General features: G+C 34.3%; 1 protein-coding gene across 1 annotated transcript in view; it reads right to left on the bottom strand.

Moving 5' to 3' along the window:
* Nucleotides 1-13,348: 13,348 nt before the first annotated feature.
* The window catches only part of SEMA3A (semaphorin 3A), a 205,498-nt gene continuing 198,536 nt past the window's right edge, over nucleotides 13,349-20,310 (bottom strand). The window contains exon 17 of the mRNA XM_069461990.1: nucleotides 13,349-19,361. Within this exon, the coding sequence (XP_069318091.1) occupies nucleotides 18,906-19,361 (456 nt within the window). The 3' untranslated portion in view covers nucleotides 13,349-18,905. The remainder of the gene's footprint in view (nucleotides 19,362-20,310) is intronic.

Below are 20,310 nucleotides of genomic sequence, written 5' to 3'. Positions count from 1 at the left end.
GTCATTTGGAGAATTCATACAATATCAGTTTTTTGAGTTACAAAGAATTTGGGAGAATCAATCCAAATAAGAAAATATAATATTCAACTCCATTGAGATTCCAGAGTTAAGAGAGAGTGGTAGAAAGAGCTTTTGTTACGAAAATGTTTCTGAATAAATAGATTGTCTACATTTCACACTAATCTGTCCCATTTATTCATTCGATTTTGTATTACTTCCTTTCCCCTATCTAACTCGGTTTTACTCTTTGTAGCCCGTGAGAAAGTTAAGAAAGAAATGCATAATTTCCCATGCTATTGTTTTTAATGGGTAAGGCTATGTAGGCTAAAGAAATATTTTTTGGATGAAGGTTTAATTATTCAATATTTGTAAGTGTACTTATTCATTTGTTTATTTTGGTTCTCCAGCAGTAAAAGATTATAATTTTGTGATTTATGGTACCTACTTACCTTTTAATAAAAATAGGTGAATTGAGCAAATGAACTAAATTCATGTATGGAATCTACACATGTCAAACACTTTGACTTTATTCATGTAATTACAACCACAAATAGCATTAGCTACATTCTCCCAACTGACACTGATGAAAACTATCATAGATTTACAATGTGTCATTTTTTTTTTCTTGGAGGTTTTCATTTGAAAAAGGACAGATGTTGAGAATCAAACTGATTGGGGCCAGTTCTCCATTAAGTGGTTTCTATTTAATTCTATATCCATGGCATTATATTTGCAAGTGAAAGCTCTTATATGGTTGGATAATAGGAATCAATTTAAATGGAAGGACTTTAAGGATCAGTTAGTTGAGAAGTTATGTTATGATAACAACAGAGGTATTTGTCTCATTTTAAGAGATTTCTGTGGGATATATCAGTTTAAAGTATATACACATTTTCTGGGACATGTAAGGTACTCAATATTTATTAAATCAATAAACTAAGGTGTCTATTAAAATAAAAAATTTATTAATAATGATAAAAGAAAATGAATATTACACAAATAGTGGAACTATCAAATAATATGATGATCAGTTTTAATATTAATACTTGTAATACATTTTATCCTCCCATTTGGCATATGTGCCATTCTGAGTACTTTCACCACTTCAGTTTGTATATTGAAGCCACATGGAAAAGACTAATTTTTAGCCACAGCTGCAAAAATGCTTGGCTAACACCAATACCAATCTATTACCCATTTTACAGAGCTACCACCATCACTTGTCAGACTGATTCAAATCATTAGCTGAAATCTTTCTTACTCCTTTATGTCTTTTTTTTTTTTTTTTTTGAGACAGAGTCTTACTCTGTTGCCTGGCTAGAGTGCCGTGGTGTCAGCCTAGCTCACAGCAACCTCAAACTCCTGGGCTCAAGCGATCCTTCTGCCTCAGCCTCCTGAGTAGCTGGGACTACAGGCATGTGCCACCATGCCCGGCTAATTTTTTATATATTTTTAGTTGTCTAGTTAATTTCTTTCTAGTTTTAGTAGAGACGGGATCTGGCTTTTGCTCAGGCTGGTCTCAAACTCCTGAGCTCAAACCATCCGCCCGCCTCGGCCTCCCAGAGTGCTAGGATTATAGGCGTGAGCCATCGTGCCCGGCCTATGTCTTTTAATTCCAATTGTGGGTTGTTAGATAACATCCTTGAAAGTGAAGAAGGAAAAGCATGTCTCTATTTCATCCTTCATGATGCATTCGGGTGCAGCCAACCCCACTTAGCTGTATCTAGCCACCTACCAGAACATCATTGACTCTTTGTCTTCAATTTCCATAACATTTAATATGTGTTGGGTGCAAGTGTATGCTGAAGTGAACTGACACTTTTTACTATGTACTATGTGCTTGGCACTGTGATTTACACATTAAATACATTATATTTTTAAATCTTTACAGAAACTCTGTAGATTATTATTTTTATTCCCATTTAGCAAAGATGATAAGTAGCTTGATAGTAAACAGAAAAGCTAGGCTTCATCTTTCATTCAATAGTTGTTAAGCATTTAATATGTACAAAGTATTTCACTTGGGGCTAAAGAAAATTGTAGGCAAAAGAGATATGCTAGATATATATATATACTTGTTTTATGTTTTGCTGTTTCACACAGTGGAATGCTTAATAGCCTTTAATGTAGGAATTTTGTCTTTTTTTTTTTTTTTCTTCACCACTAAATCCTCAGCACTTAGAGTCATTCTTGGCACAGAGTAGTAGTGTTCATAAAATATTTACTGAATGAGTGAATGAATGAATGAATGAAATATGTCCCCTAGGAGTGATGATATATGGGTCAGTGGCCTAGAGGTGTATCATCTGCAGAAGTATTTCCTTGACCAGGATTGCAAGTCCAATTTAAAAAGAAAAGCCAATAATTGCAATCTATTTTATGTTCATTACATAACCTCATCAATTGAGTTTGTCAAAAAGATTAGATTAAATTCCTTCAAATTTTTCAAATTCAAATTCAAAATGTGAAGTGGAAGGCAAAAATCAAACAATGAGAGAGGGTTTCGCAACTGCATAACAGGAATTACTGCAGTACGATCTGTAAAAAGCTTTTATTTCTTGCAAGGAAATCACACAGGAGTAGGTCTCTGGGGAAGATGGCAGGTGCAGGTTGGCTAAAATCATGGAGCTTTTAAGTTTCTATATTCATCTGGACTCGTGTAATGTTACATTCTTCAAGATAATGACACATTGAGATGTCTTTGACTCGAAAAATAAAATGTCAAAACCAAAAGTAGCCAAGAAATTCAGACAGACATTTTATGATGTGAAAATAGCCTTTGCAAAATCCCCAGATACTCATATCCTGAGAGGTCTTTACTTGAAAAGTTGACAGCCTGTTGATGTTTTCCCCTAGCGCAAACCCATTCTCAAGATTGAACTCTTTCTGAAGTGTATTTTTTTAAAAGTGAATACACTTAGCTAAATTTAAGTTGTATATAACATGGAACTATGTGAAAGAAGTGAATAAACTCCTAGGATCTTTCTAAATAAAAACAAAACAATTATTAAGAAGGCATTAATGGGTACAAAGTCATAGAAGCTACTAGTAGGCACACTGAAAAGCAGAAAGTTACTAGGTTAAAATATTTGTTCTTGAAATATCAAAAATATTTACATGAAAACATTTTATATGAGTGAATTTGTATAAATATTTCAATTACCATAGAAAAATATTTATGTAAGTTTAATCCATCATAGAGACAGTGATATGTAGTATGAAAAACGCTGTATAAGGAGACATTAACCTTAGCATCAAAGTCTTCCACTATGTGTCCATTTCTCTGTGTAACAGGACCAATAAGGCCCTATCTTTCTGATGGAAGAAAGCTGCTTCTAAATTATTGATACTTCTGAGGCTCTTTTATTTAACTATATGATCCATGAATTGTCATAGCACATAAACCTCTTTCTTAAGATGTTCATCACTTTCTTTTATTTATTTCAGTATCAACTATCTTATCTCAACTGATAGGTTGTAACCTCCTAGAGGTCAGGTTTATATTTTCTGTCCCAGCAAATAGTAAGGACTTGGTAAATAATTGTTGTCAAGTGAATAAGTGAGATATATAAATCTCTTCTCATCTTCCTGAGCCCATTGCCAATTCTTCCATAATATATATTTCATTAATTTTTACATATTCTAAGCATGTGATAGATGATTGTCATATGCATCTGTTTCTGATTAATACAGCTCAAGATTAACATAGAGTATAGTATGGATGCAATATAGGACATAAGATGGCATTTTTATAAAAAGAGAACTTAGATTCTAACCATAGTATAAGACAACTGCCTGAATATCTACAATTATGAACAGAGATGAACAGGTCTCTCATGGAAGGAGAGAATGAAAGTAACATTTGCAGGTAGGCAGAAGAGGCAGTAATCTGGATAATAAGATTTGAGGAAGATCCATCCTGCCCATGAAATATTAATACTTCCCTCTTGGTGTTTTATATTGTTATATAGGTTGTTTGAAATCGCCTCACTTAACAGCAATTATTTCATGAATGCTAAGATGTACAACCTGGGAAATTGCTAGAGTTGCCTTTTAAATCTGTTTGGAACACTCTTGTGATATTTGTAGCCTATCCCAAGGGACTTGCTTGGTTTTTCCCTTCTTTTCCCTGGAATCCATGGAAGAGTTTGAAGAAAAATTTGGAGGCCTTTAAAAAATGCACTCTAGGAAGAGAATGAGAATAATTGCATTTGAGTACTCTCACCTGACACAGAATAATGTACATGACAAAAATCTTCACCTTGCCTGAAGTCTCCTCTGGTTGGATTTAAAATTAAGATACTTAAAAGAGATTATATCCACTTGTACTCTCTAAATATATTGAAATTAAAAAAAGAAACTAAAAAAAAAAAAGAAAGGTCATAAAGGAAAAAAAAATTTTTTTTGTTTTTTGAGACACAATCTCACTCTGTTATCCGGGCTAGAGTGCTGTGGTGTCAGCCTAGCTCACAGCAACCTCAAACTCCTGGGCTCAAGTGATCCTCCTGCCTCAGCCTCCCGAGTAGTTGGGACTACAGGCACACGCCACCATGCCTGGCTAATTTTTTCTATATATATTTTTAGTTGTCCAGCTAATTTCTTTCTATTTTTTTAGTAGAGATGGGGTCTTGCTTTTGCTCAGGCTGGTCTTGAACTCCTGAGCTCAATCCACCCGCCTCGCCCTCCCAGAGTGCTGGGATTACAGGCGTGAGCCACCGTGCCTGGCCAAGAAGTTTTTTTTTAAAAGTGTGTAGACTCATTGCTACTATTGTTCAATTATATGCAATAAACCAGGAACTAGAATATGTGAGGAGGAGGCAGGCCAGGGTAGTAGAGGAATTGGGATGGCACCTTTGCGTGGCACCAGGGACTGTTGTGGCTTCCTGGCACAGGTGTCTGGCAGTGGATATGTGAGTATCAGCAGAGAGAGGCTCTAAGCGGTTCAGTTAATAGTACCAATAGTCTGTTTCAGATGAGTACAGATATACAGCAGCTGAGGAATGGAGTAGGGCTGGATCTAGAAGAGCAGCAGGAATTGAATGTGGGCCGCAGCTGGGGGCACTGGACAGAACTTGAAGGTCAAGACTTGTAGGAGGAAACTACAACCATGAGGTGCCATATGGCATTTTATTTCTCTAAATGAATTTACCTTGGATTTTATGGAAAAGATGGAATTGTTTGGTTTCTCCCCACTGTGGTGTACAGCTCTAGCGAAAGAGGAGTTATAATCCATTCTGTAAGCCAGTGGTGTACAAAATGCAAAGATAAGGAAGGTGGATAGATGCTTGAGTCATAAAGACTGTTGTTTCCCAACAAGTAATTTTAGTTTTGAATGTGAGAATTCTACAAGTTTCCTGTTTTAAAATATGACTAAGTACAGAGAGGGCTATTAGTCTGGATATGTTTGAATGAATTAAAACACACACACACACACACACACACACACACACACAGCTTTTTAATACTTAGGTAAAATAACCCAAGATTTAAGAATCCTCATTTCCAGTTAAATAAGCTACTCCCTGAACCAACCCCTTACTCATGTTCTTTTTCAAATTGATGCAAACTCTAAGATTATCTTTTCTCTAGCTTCACTGTAACTCTTCTTTTAAAAATTCAGATTTCCAATAGGAAGGAAGGGGAGTTGGTTACCCTTCCTTCTTTTCTCCCACTGCTCTTCCTACTTTCATTTTCCAGTAATTCCCTTGAACTCTGAATCATATGTAGCTCTTTTGCTTAAGCTTGGGGAGATGCTCCTCCTCTCCAGAAATGGTCAGAATGCTCATGCCCCCCACCTCTGACCTTGCTGTGTGCTGTGTGCTCCTCTCTTCAGCCCCAAAGTGAAAAGGATGAGGAACCTCCTAGAAATTCTACTTCGTCTGCCACGCTGAAAAATTTTGCAGCATTTCTGATTAATGAAAGCCTCATCCACTTCACATAGCATTTATAAGTCATGGGCTACTGGCCACTACTCTATGGTGGGCAGCACAGGATTCAAACAGCGAAGGAATGTGGATTCTCCACAGCACCTGTCCGAGAAAACAGCTCCAGAAGGCTCCTTTGTCCTTAAGGAAACACCCACAAATGTGCCTCAGGACAGCACATTTATCAGTGCAGACTTCAGAGTGGATTGTTATCAATGGAGATTTGAATTTTAAAATTGTGTGGCATTAGGCTGTATCTAATGATATAGCTGTTGATGCTGTATGAGATTTTTATCCAAGGCTCACCTCTTTATGCTAAAAATATTAATACCCAAAGGTACAAATAAAATGCTTATGTATTATGATGCAGAGATAGTAAACTAGTACCTTGTTGTTAGTGACTTTATTTTGTCCTATAATAACTTTTCCATTAGAGTATCATATCTGCTTAGGAAACATTCTTGTACCTCCATTTGCCCCTAGACCACCATTCTCATTACTCCCAATTTAGGGAGCAAAAAATTTTCTCTAGCAAAAATTTAGGAGACTGTGCTACACATTAGCAAATCAGCAGTATTTTAAGATGATTTACAGAGAGCTTAAGATATGACCGTACTTTTCAAACTTCATGGCTGGAAACTCCCTTGAACTTTAATTTAAAGTCCCTGCTTCCTGAAATCACATTGACATAAAACATCCAGTAATTCAGTTCTAAATGTTTTTTTGGAAATGACTAAATGTTTTTAATGGGAACATAATGCTGCTGCTAATTAATAAAGGATTTTCATACAAACAACAGTGTAGGGACTTTTTTCTTTTCCTAAGAACAGGTATTTTGTTTGATAAGAACGTCTGGATCAGTTACAATTGGTAGTCCAAGAAGTTCACGGGCTGCTTAAACACATGGTGTATGTTGCTTTTACATGCAGCAGTGAGTACAACATAAATAAATAATTTCAGTCCTTCACAGACATACTTGAATTTTCTAGGAAAGATTATTGGGGCGAATTCAACATTATGAAAAACCTCTGATTGTACAAATTATGGTAAAAATTGGTGGTTTTGCTGGCAATGAATTGGCAAACTTTCTGAAATTCTTGTAAATATCATCTGGTACTTAAACAATACACACATGGATTTTATTTATGATGTTTTTCAATAACCCTGAACTTGAGATCAGTTGGTTGTAGTATAAAAAGCAGTAGTAGACCACCCAGCATGAATTGAAAAATGGATCTTAGGAATATATGGCATATATGCATGCACACGTTGTTAATATTGGTTATTTTTAAAATGTTGACTCTATATATTATTGGGTTTCAATAGCCCTAAAATATCCTAAGGAAATAGATTCTGATTACTGTTTTTGCTGACGTTGCATATTTAAATTTAAAAAGTCTTTCTGTTGGTAATTTGAGTATTTCTACTTATAGAGAGTTTTTATGTTACTATATTTCCTTCATAGAATAAAAATACAGTAAAATAACTGGAAAAAATTGTTGAGAAATCTGAAAAGTAACTTGCAAACTTCTGTCAAACTTCATGAAGCCTAACACTATAATAATCCAGGAAATTTTGTAGTTTCATTACTCTAGGAAGCCTAAAGGAAATGAGAAGATAATATTATTTATAAAATATACTCTTCCATTGCATGTCCATTTCACTGCAATACACTCTCTCTCCTCAGAATGTTATTTGTAAGCTAGATAAAAATATTTCTACAGTTGAGGTTTTCTATATACTTTTAAATCATTTTTTTAAAAGATAGGCAAGATCACTTTTAAAAACCTGAATAGCAGAAATATCTTCTAAGCGAAATTCTACCTCCAGTCTAGCCTGTGTCATTACTAGGTAAATAGTACTTAAAACACAACAACTTTCTGTCAATTTTCATCACAATTACTTCAAAAAATATGAGATAGTTTCTCTTCATCAATAGACTAAGTAATTTTAACCTGATATTCCAGGGCCCTTACAGTTTAGTGTCTGATCCTCACCCCTAAGGCCAGTAGACCTTAGAGGCAGGGAAGCCTTCTCGGGACTGAGACAGGGGAAAACCCTAGTGGAGTCATTGGGCCAGTGAAATCTTGAGAAATCAGCCATCAGACACAGTGAGAATGATCCAAATTCATGCCCCTGAAAGAGAATGAGATCCAAATCTGTATGAATGAGTTACTTAAACCATGGCTGCTCAAACGTTATTGTGGACACAAATCACCTGGGGATTGAGCCAAAATGTTGATTTTGATTCAGAAAGTCTGGGGTGGGTCTTCTGTTATCTGTATATTTCATCAACTCCCAAGTGATGCCAATGTCCATAGTCCAGAGTTTGACCACATGTTTTGAGTAGCCTGGACATAGTGGATGGCTGAGCAAGTTAGACAAGATAAAGAGAGATCAATAGCACATAAGAATGGCATCACCAGCAGGATAAAAAAGGAATGAGATAGGAACACAAGCATTTGCACTGCTAATAAAAGAGATGGGCTGGGCGTCGTGGCTCACGCCCCTAATCCCAGCACTCTGGGAGGCCGAGGTAAGAGGATCACTCGAGGTCAGAAGTTCAAGACCAGCCTCAGTAAGAGCGAGACCCCGTCTCTACTAAAAATAGAAAGAAATTAGCTGGACAACTAAAAATATATAGAAAAATTAGCCAGGCATGGTGGCACACGCCTATAGTCCCAGCTACTTGGGAGGCTGAGGCAGGATCACTTGAGCCCAGGAGTTTGAGGTTGCTGTGAGCTAGGCTGATGCCACAGCACTCTAACCTGGGCAACAGAGCGAGACTCTGTCTCCAAAAAAAAAAAATAATAATAATAATAAAATAAAAGAGATGATATCTTTGTTCCTTTCATGCATTCATCTCCTTTTGAAAATCATGCACTTTATTCCCTTGCCTTTCGCAGCCCTTATTCTTTCTTTTTACCTTCACAGCATTGAGATTTTTCTGCTTATTATGTCTTAAAATTTCTTATTTTTGAGCACTTTGTCTCCAATTCAATCCCTTAATGTTACATCAAATATTTTATGTCATAATGTGGCTAATAAATGAAAGTCGAGTGTACAAGGTAAGCTGCTGTATGCAGTGCAAGATATTTAACATTAGTTAAAGCAAGACATTAGTCCTCCTACGTTTTAACCATAGGAAGACTTCTAAAAAGCACTGAGAAACACAAAGCCTAGAACTAGATATACAGAGAGTACATCTATACTGTAGGTGTTAAAAAAAAAAAAAAGCCTAGCTCAAATTTTCTCTGAAAATTATCTTTATTGTTGTCTACCATGAATATATATAAATTGCCTGTTGAGTTTTTAACTTAATGCCCCTTTTAGTTATGGACAGTATAAAATATTTGTGTACAGGCCTCATTCTTTTACCCCCTTCCAGATTGTCTAATATATACAACAGTCTTTTCTGGGGGCCAGCCCAAATGGTCTCTTAAAGTTCCTATGAACAGAATGATTGTACTTCAAAGCCTTCATTGTTGTTTCATCTCTTTATGCTGCTTTTTATCAATTTCCAAGATAGTTAAAGCTGAAAGACGACAATACTTCAAACAAAAGCAATTATTTAAAAAGAATTACCAAATAATTGAAGCCGATCAGTGTTCACACTTTTGGAACTTTTATCCTTTCCTACAAGACCTTGAAGTCCGTCAGATCTTGCTGAGACCATCATATTAGTGAACATCTGGATCATGTCATAGTTTGGTCTTATTTTTGCCTAACAGTTTCTTTGTGGATTTGCCTCCCACAACACATATGGTTTATTTCTTGTGTTTATCCTTAGTTTGGCAGGGTTTTGAGGTGTCATGTCTCTTTTCATCTTTACTTTTTAAAGGGAGTGATTTTGCATAAATTATTATCTTTCTAGGTGTGAATTATGGTAGTAGTCTTTTTCATGTGATTTTTAGAGACTATGAATAACTGCCTGTGCTTACATTTTCTTCCTGAAAATTATGTCTTATTACAATAAATATTAATTTCTTCTGTGCTACATTTTTTCAAGTTTGATTTTATTTTTGAAAGTTCTTCATCAGCACTTACAATTGTTTACACTATCTCAAACTTTTTCATATATGAAATATATAAAATATAATATAGTTTATTTCACTGAAACTATATAAAAAGAATCACTTTGTTTTCTGGAAGATATTTTATGTAGTAAAGTATATAGAAAAGTCTCCTTTTCAGGCTGGAAATGCTAATTTAGAGAACTATATATTTTTAAAAATTATACACATGATTGCTTAGTAAAAAATGCTTGACTAATTTTCTTTAGAATACATCCTTAGGGGTGAGGATGGCAGATAGTTGCCCAAAAAATTAGTAATTCAAAGATGACATAGTTGGAAATAAGATGTAAGTGTTGGTATCTTAATCTAATGGGGTTTTTACAGGATAAAAAGTCAAACACATAAGTTCTTTATCTTACTGAGAGTCTTTTAGAATTTCTCTTTGGCATATCTTCATGAGAAAAAGCAACAAGCAGAAAAGTGTTCAAATGAATGGCATGGCTAAGGGAGAGTATTGGCATTGTTACAATTATTACTTTCAAATGGGAAGAGGGAGAAATTATAGGTGCAAAAGAATGAAATAAGAAGTGGAGGGCTAAATGTCTAGAGGTAGTGTGAGGAGATATAATCAAGAACATTTTGGGCTGGGCGAGGTGGCTGTAATCCTAGCACTCTGGGAGGCTGAGGTGGGCAGATTGTTTGAGCTCAGGAGTTCGAGACCAGGCTGAGCAAGAGCGAGACCCCGTCTTTACTAAAAATAGAAAGAAATTATATGGACAGCTAAAAATATGTATAGAAAAAATTAGCCGGGCATGGTGGCACGTGCCTGCAGTCCCAGCTACTCGGGAGGCTGAGGCAGGAGGATCGCTTGAGCCCAGGAGTTTGAGGTTGTTGTGAGCTGGGCTGACGCCACGGCACTCACTCTAGCCGGGGCAACAGAGCGAGACTCTGTCTCAAAAAAAAAAAAAAAGAATTTTCTAAATTTTGTTATACTGCTTGAATACGATGTTTTAAATTAAAGCATTTAAAAATGCACTAGAAGTAAAAGTAATTTATTTCAGAAATTATATATATTTGAGGTGAATATATATACAGTAGGTGAGTATAATTATTAATGATAAAGAATAAGAATCTACATAGACTTTCTTTCTGTCATATATTAACATAAGTATTGATAATTATTATGTCCTAAGAAGTAGCAACACAAAGAAAAGCATTTACAAAGTTGCTGTAGCTACAAAATTGGTATTAAGATATTAACAACTTTTAAAATTTGCTTGTGGACTATTATCTTTTATATGTTAAATTTTTATATACAGATATGTTTCTCTCAAAAGTATTCATTTCAAATCATTATTTAAAAAGTAAGATATTTTCTAACAAAATTATTTTCATGTATAAAAGTAGACCTTATATATGTATATAAGATTCCAAATATAATTTTTCTTATTTTGGGCACCTAACCAAATATGTGAAGGAAATTTATTTTGTGTCAATTCCAAATACTTTTTTTTTTTTTGCTTCATTTAAACTGTTCAAGATGCATGAAAAAAATCAATATTTTTTCCTTCAATTTTTTGTTAGAGAAATGAATTACAGACATCAATTAAAGTGTTTTACAACTGAAAACTTAGCCAATTTTTCATTGGTTCATTCATCTTCCATATTAGTTAATATATTACCAAGTGCCCGAGTTAATAAATCATTTTTTGAATGGACATTATTTTTAGATGATCTAAACTAAAATTATTCCCATTGCAGTGGTAATTTATTAAAAGTTTAATAGTTTATTTTCACTATGTGATGCAGTATGAAACAGGTATGTTCTAATTAAATGGATTAAATGACAAGATTATAATCTGTCTCACTCTGTTGCCCAGGGTGGAGTGCAGTGGCTCTATCATAGCTCACTGCAGCCTCAAACTCCTAGGCTTTAGTCAGCTTTCTGCCTCAGCCTCCAGAGTAGCTGGGTCTACAGTTGTGCATCACCACACCAAGCTAATTTTTTTTTTTTTTAATTTTTGTTGAGACAGGGTCTCACTATGTTGCCCAGGCTTGTCTCAAACTCCTGGCCCACTTCAACCATCCAAAGTGCTGGGATTACAGGTGTGAGCCACTGCACCTTGCCTCTGGGTTTTAAAATTTGCTAAATGTTAAATCTAAGGTATGCCACTTATTAATTTTATCTCCTATAAAGTTGGAATAATAAAATTGCCCTACTTCATATGAGGAGGTTCACAAGATATCATGAAAATATTTTGAACATAATAAAGAGATATACAAAAGTATTAATACTATTAGTATTATCAGGCAATAACTTTAGCATAGGACGTATTAATGCTTCTATAATTCTGCTTATGTTAGTCTTATTTAATATTACATTACATATAATTAATGCAGTGCAGTATATTATAAATAATTTTCCTCTAAGGTGTGATATGCATTGATATGAATCAATTTAATAAAAATGTATAAACATTTCCTTTAAAGAAGTTCAAGAATATTACTTCTCAATAATGAATATAGAGCTACCTGATACAGCTTAATTTTTTATAAATACTAATGACAAAGAGGTACTTAAAAGAAGACCAGTATGGAAACAGTTGAAAGTTCTATTTCAATCTTCATTGAGGGGAAATATATCCTACTTTTTCAATGGGAAAAGATTTTGAGATCTAGGGTATTTTTAGTTTTTTTTTTTCTTAATTCTGGAGGGTTTAGGAAGTTAAAGAAGGAACTTTATAATGGCATATTTCTAAAGTTAATGACTAGACAATTATTTTAGTCAAAATATTCTAATCCTGGGATAAGTATTTACTTATGCTTTTGAGTAAATATATTCCTTAATTGGAAGAATTCAATATACTCATTGACAGTACACTTCTCCATAAGGATAACATTATTTTTTGTGAGGCTGTATAATATTCATTAAGTAATAATTTAACCCACTTTCCAAACCAAATAAAATATAAATAATTTCAACAAACATGATATTAGGGCCAAAGTAATGAAAAGAAGAAAATGAGCAATGATTCTGAAATTCATAGATGGCAACAATGCAAATTTGATACACAGATATACCATTATTAGTCAGTATCTAAATTCAAGTGGAAGTTATTGAATGGTATACAGTGACCCAGACTTAAACTAATTTGTTTACATTTATCAGCAATTTTAAACACTACGTGAATAAAACAAATATTTGAGGATTAATAAAACTGTCATTATTTTTTGAAATTTGAGACTGTCACCCCCTTGAAAATTGAGTTGTATTGAAAAAAAATTCTATAATGGGAAAGTTGTTTGATTTTAGAGAAAAAAAAACTTTACCTAAAAAGTTTCAGCCTCTCTGGAATTAGTTATCAACAAAACAAACAAAACGCTAAGAACGGGACTACACAAATGACATGGATTTTAAAAAATGTATTTACTTGAAGTCTAATGCTTCAGTGAGATTTACAAAGAGAGTATGAAAGTTGAAACTTCAAAATTACTCAAATTGTGATGACTTGAACACATTTATGAAAACTTTTGCTTAGGTACTATATAAATAAATGTTGTGTATACAAGTATATAATGTTTAGATTAAAAGAAATAAAATACATTCCTTTGTTATATAAGAAAAAATCGACAGCTTAATATAATGGTGGTGTGGAGTTGACAGATTCAAGATGAAGGTAGGCCTCATTTTTTTTTAACTTTTTCTTTCTTTCTTTCTTTCTTTCTTTGTTAAGAAAACAGGAGTCTTCGCCTGTCAACTATGTGTGCTAACCTCACCTGAAGCATTGCTTAACCATGAATTACCCCATCTAGGATATCCCTTGAACAAATACAGCCTTCATATTTTATCCCTTTGTGAAGTCTTGTTTGTGAGCCACCTTGCTAATTAGCAAGGCAACGTTGGAACGTTACAGAGTAGTCTAATACTATATGAGCGAGGTAAAGCTGTAGGTGGGTGGAATGTAACAGAAACTTTCATTCGAACTGAGTGAGAGCACAGAGGAGTCAACCTGATGACTAGCTTCTCCCAAAACTTTATCTGTAGAATTTCAAATTCCAGCTGAAGCATGGTGGTTTGGACTAGAGAAGAGACTATGGAGTAAAGATTAGTTTGAAGGTGGTTGTGGGAACACAGCCCAGTGCTATGACTCTAGCTGAGTAAAGATAAATGAGGTAAACATTAAGAGGGAAGATGACGAGATTGGTGGGGGGTGTAGCAGGCAGAGTGGATGACACATGACACCATGTGCCAGGAAAGAGAATGTGGGGTACAAGTAGAGGGCAATAAATCAAAATCCAGGAAAAACCAGACAAAGGTACCACTTTAAGTCATAGTAGTGAGACATTTAACTTTTCTTTATGAACCCTGTGCTTTTTCTGTTTGGAATACTTGTTCTCTGAAAAAAAAGCATTTTTCATACCTCTCTTCCTTTCTTATTTCTTCTACTCTTCTTTTAGGCAACTAATAATTCAATTCATAGCTCTCAGGTCACTTCTTTGATGCAGTCTATGAGCTCTTGCCACAAATTAGTTCCTCCTTCCTCTTTGTTCCCATAGAACTTTTGTGAGCTTGCATTTGGCACTTACTACCTTGTGACCTTTTTCATTTCGGCAATGATTTATTGAGCTCCTTCTTTGTGCCAGGCATCACGCTAGGCACTAGGCACAGAGATATTAATAAATTAGATGTAAACCCTGTCCTCAAGGAGCTCACAGTCTAGAAATGGAGATGGGGCTATACACAAATAAATCACACAACTGCGATAAGTGTAGCAATTGAAAGTATATACAAGGCACCGATTTAGCACAGAGAAGGTGGTTAGCTTGACCTAAGGATGGGAAGACCAAGAAAGACTTGCTGGATAAGAAGATAGAAAGTCCTGTCATTCTCTGTTTCTTTCATTTCATTGTGAACTCTTTGAGGACAGGGGTTATGTCTCACTCATCTTATTATCCTCATCACCTAACATAATGCCTAGCACAGAGCAGATAGTCAAGATCTATCTGTGGAATTCACCTGAATAGGTAGGAATCTGGTTCTAAAAGGTAATGTGTCTAGAAACCTACTTTCTTTATATTCAAAATTATCTTTTTTTTCTTTTGGTTTGTTTCGACCTTTGCCTCTGCCTGTGTGTGCCTGCACGTTTGAAATGAATCTGTTTTGTTTGGTGAGGTTGATAGTGAAAATGTCCTTACTGTATGAGGCACTATTTCTGCTGCTTTATTGTCTTTTTGATTTAGAGATTCCCCTTAACTTACTAACTTAAAAAAGTATGCTTCTTCAATTAACTAGTATAAGAAAATCATTCAAAATCAAACAAACTAATCGGATTTTGCAGGCTTTTTGAAAAATAATGTTTTCTTCTTTATGGAAACATGTATTTTGCAAACATTAACATTGACTTTAAGTAATTATCACAGACAAAGTTAAAATAAAAAGCATAGGTGTCTTTGGCCTTAGGCCAGTTTATATCTAACACGTTGTTACACAATAAGGTGACGTTGAATCCTATTGGTTAAGTGTATCTTTGAAACCATGAAACCTGATAGTTTCATTAAATTGAATACAAATTATGTTTAAAAAAGTAATTCATAAAACAAAGATTCCAAAATGTTATACTATTGGCTCCATATTAATAAAATGCTTGCCTGTGACCTTCAGGATAGGCAATTTCAATAACAATCATCTGGCATCTTTGTAGATCTTGAATAAAACCAAACTGATTATGATAATGACACATTATAGAATTTTATCCCCATATTTCTTTTTCAGGTATGACATTATAGAGAACAATATTTAATTTAAAGGATGTAAAAATTCACAGCATCACCATAAATATAGAATTCAGTTTACAGATGACTACAATGAAGAAATCTGTTAGCTAATTATAAAGCAACCTGACTCTGGTTCTCAATATTTTCTAAGCTTATGTTCCTTAATACCATATGTTAGAGGGAACAGTAAAGACATCTGAATTCAAATATTTTGAAGAAATGTGTATTTAGCAACTGAATACATGCTAAAAGAAATAATTTACAGCAGCAGTTTCATTACATTTGTCTCTCCAATTTTCTAGTTCCCATCTGAAATGCAATGATAAATACAGATATGGAACATATTTCCTACCTGGCAAAAACATGCTTAGTTATCGGGCACATACCTTCTGCCCTTAAGTAGTACATAAACCACCTTGTCACCTATGTGGGAAAATCTTGCATTTTAGGATGATGTTGAACACATTGAAATGGAGTACCTGCAGAAAGTTTTATTTTACACTGTTCTTCTTTTCTCAAAGTATTTACATCTCTTTTGCCTAATGTGTAGGTAGCAAAAATATTAAACACATACCATTGAAAATCACTAAATAATACATTAAAAAAGCATTAAATGTGCATTTACATGCATTTACATTTTACATTTGATTTCAACTGGGCTATAATTTCTCTGCTGTGATGCATCTTTTTCATACCTTAAGACTGCTGTTATAATTTACTTAAGGTCACAAGTCTCTTAAACAAAGTTTCATTTCTGATGACACATGCATATGCCAAAGTCTATTAAAACTGAATTATTAAATGGGATATTCTTTTTCGTGCAAATTGCCCCCTCTCAATACACATTGGCAGAAGATTATGACTGCATAAGAGTTATTTATCTGTAAGTTATATCTATAATTTTCTTCAAACACTTAGACCTGATGGTATATAAAGACATGCCAGTAGATTTGTCCTTTTTTGCAACTTTTAATTAAAGTCTAGATTTTTCTTTCTATTGGCATTTCATAATGCTAAATAAAATGCATTCAGATTTTGGAAGGCATTCATGAAGTTATCATACAATCTCTATCCTTTCAAATCCTTTATTTTTGAGTGCTAATAAGATACTTCTGCTATTGCAAATAAATTTCTTTCAGCTGCAAATTTAGAATGAAATGCAACACTGAATTTTAGTACAGTTAAGATACTCTATGAAAATAAAAGTATAGCCTATTTCTGAAGCACTCTTTGTTCTTTGATTTGTATTTCAAACACTATTTTCTGTACAGGCGTGTATCCTTCAAATAATTTAACAACACAGATTATATTTGAGTTGTATAGTACTTCCAAAAGCAACACCGTATTAGTCAATGGAGCTTAAAATTGAATGTAGATTATGTTTAGGCTTTTATTTGAAACAAGTGGCAACAAATTGTTTATTCAAAGTAATCATTAAAACTGAAACATGAGCTTCCATCTGTGAAATATTTCACCTGATAGGGAATAAAAAGTAACTGTAGTCTGAAGTGAGAAATTAATGCTGAATTAATTAGAATCCCAAGACAGCTAGAGTTAGAATTTCAATGTTGCTTCATTAATTAGTTATAAGATTTTGTTTTTGCATTTTTGTGCATGATGAAGGACCTAGGAAAGGATTCCTGAAAAGGTGAGTGCAGTGCAAAAGAAACCGTATTATAATGTTTAAAGTCTTACCTATCTTGAAGTCGATGATTTTCAACAAATCATTTTAAGATAATGAAGGAGTCAAATCCTTAATTATAAATCATTTACCTTATTTTGTAAGTTGGTGCAGGAAACAAAAGTTTTAACATCTTTCAAATGTGGGTTGCATCCTGGAAAATAGTTTGTATAAAAGTCACTCCCAGAGACATGAAAAGAGTCATGTGTACCTTGTACAGATAATTGTCTTAAACAAGATAAGAGGCAGCTGATACAGATGTAAACGGTTGAGAAATTTGCCTTTGAGATGTTGTTCTGAATATTACTGATCCTTCTCTTTTCAAAAAATATTAAATGACACAGATATAATTCCTAGCGGAATCATGAGAAAGATTTTATGTCTCAAATATCATGCAGGGATTCAAGTGCAGAATTAGATATTTCTATTAACACTATATTAAGACAATGCTTCTTATTTTCACAAGAAACACAGTTCCTTTTCATTGCTACTTTAGATATAATAAAAATCAATTTGTTTTTCCCTTTTTTGCTGGTTAAATGCTCTATTTTTCTAAGAACATTATGCAGGTTAAAATTAATTTAGATAATACTTAAAGAATGGGAGGTGTGAACAGCTTCCATTTGTTTGATTTACTCAAAGAAATAGAGCATACTTTATATTCTGGTTTTAGAAATTCACTGTTAATGATGTACATATGTTTCTAGAACAATATCAGCTACCCCTCTTACAGAACTGAAAATAAAATGTCAAAAAAAAAGCAGCACACAATTGGAATTTTTAAAACAAAAACTACATAGCACAATAATTGTAAGACAAAAACCTACTCTAGCTTAAAAAACAACTAATTTTTACTGCATATTTGTCATGGTACATTTAAATTATAGTTTTAATAAAATACATCTTTAGATCAAAGCTGAAAGAAGACATCAGTAGTAGATCAATGTATTCCATTTTTCTTCTGGATGATGGATGGTTTATGTTTTTAATATTTCCACAGACCATTTCATTCAGTATCATTTTACTCGTTTTACTCCTCCAGTACATACACAAGGGCTGGTAGACAAAAAATATCCTTGAATCCAACCACGTTTTGGAATATTCATCAGCTTAGTAAATCCATGCAGTTTATTTTAAACTTTTAGTTCAATAAAATGGCTTTGCTGATGCAGTTTTTCTCCTTTAGATGGCAGTATGGCAAATGACATTTTTATTTCTCAGGCAAAGAACAAAGCGAAACCTGTACAATGAAATCTCATAGGAAACATTAAGTCTGCTAAAGTGAACATCTGCATCACCTGTGATCTCTGTTAGGTGGTGGTGTTAGGAAGAGAGCCTGTTAGGAAAGTTACTCATGGATTTAATTTATAATTGGTGGAACTCAGTTGAATTTCCCACCATTGTAAACATCCACATAATGCCATGAAAAAAGTTCATGTATATTGCATTTTTTCCAGTTATTGTCTAGGCAAGTTTCTACTTGCTTGAGGTTTCTAGAGGTAATGCAGCTCAGACACTCCTCGGTGCCCTCTCAAATTCGTGGGTCCTCCTGTTTCTACCTTTCTTATTTTCTTGTAAGTGCTTCCACTTGTTACTGTTCCCTGGGGTATGCCCTGGCCTTTGTCGACGTTGTTTTCGGTCCCTTTTCCAAACTTGTTCACAGAACTCATCCATCGTGTTCAGGTTAGGGTGATTGATGAGCTGCATGAAGTCTCTGTACCAGACCTTCTGGCTAGGTGTCATACTGTTGGATATTTCTTTGGTCTTAGAGCTATCTCCATCATCATCTTTATGAAGAAGTTCTTCCAAATGCTCTGTGTCTATGACTTCCAGGGTCACTTTAAGAAGAGTTTGCATGAACCCGTGTTCCACGGCATGACAGAGGTAATTGCCTGAATCCTTCCGCTGTAGGCTACGCAGCAGAAGTCCTTGTTCTGTCCTGATGATATGATCATCCACTCTGATCTAGCAGGGGGAAATAAAGCAGTATAAAATAGGCATATTTAAAAGCAGAATAAGATCTGAAACTCTGTGTCAATAAAATTTATATTTTGTGTTGATCCACATTTTAACAGTTATTAACCTTCTTAATTCAAGATTAATTATAGTATTTTCCTATCAGGAAAAAAGGAGATATACTATTTGCCTATTAATTTTAAGATGCATTGGGAAATACTTGTTTTACTACTGTTTAATAGAATTTCTTATAATGATTTAAAATATTCAAGATAACTGGAGGGGCCAATGCAATGGCTCATGCCTGTAATTCTAGCACTTTGGGAGGCCAAGGCAGGATTGCTTGCAGTCAGGAGTTGAGACCGGCCTGAGCAAGAGTGGGACCCCTGTCTCTACAAACAATAGAAAAAAAAAAATAGGTGGGCATGGTGGCATGCTCCTGTAGTCCCAGCTACTCCAGAGGCTGAGGCACAAGAACCACTTGAGCCCAAAAATTTGAGGTTGCAGTGAGCTGTGCTGATGCTACTGCACACTCCCCTGTCTCAAACAAACCAACAAAATAAGGTAACTGGAGGAAAGAACAGAGACATACTTTATTTTATAAATTTGAAAGTAGGTATATAAGTATGGGAGAAAGCTAATGTTAAATATTGAACTTGGAATACAGAACCGTGATGCTAAAAAACAATGGGACATTAGAATGAATTTATAAGATTTCAAAAAATGAAATAAACAGTAGTTGAACAAGCAGAAGAAAATATGGGCTTTCATGCTTAATAATAATTTATTCAATTTAGTAGAGACATATGAGGAAATGCTCTTGAATATTTTTAACCTCACTTTTATTTTGAATACAGTTCATGATAGAAATCTTGAAAAGCCTGACTTGGTAATGTATAAAATCAATCTTGGCATTTGTACGAGGTAATTATATAGTTTGAGGGCTGCTTAAAGTATA

The sequence above is a fragment of the Eulemur rufifrons genome, chromosome 29, assembly GCF_041146395.1.
Source record: "Eulemur rufifrons isolate Redbay chromosome 29, OSU_ERuf_1, whole genome shotgun sequence".
Classification (NCBI taxonomy): domain Eukaryota; kingdom Metazoa; phylum Chordata; class Mammalia; order Primates; family Lemuridae; genus Eulemur; species Eulemur rufifrons.
Note: the sequence above shows the minus strand (reverse complement) of the source record. Positions and strands in the feature narration are given on the sequence as shown.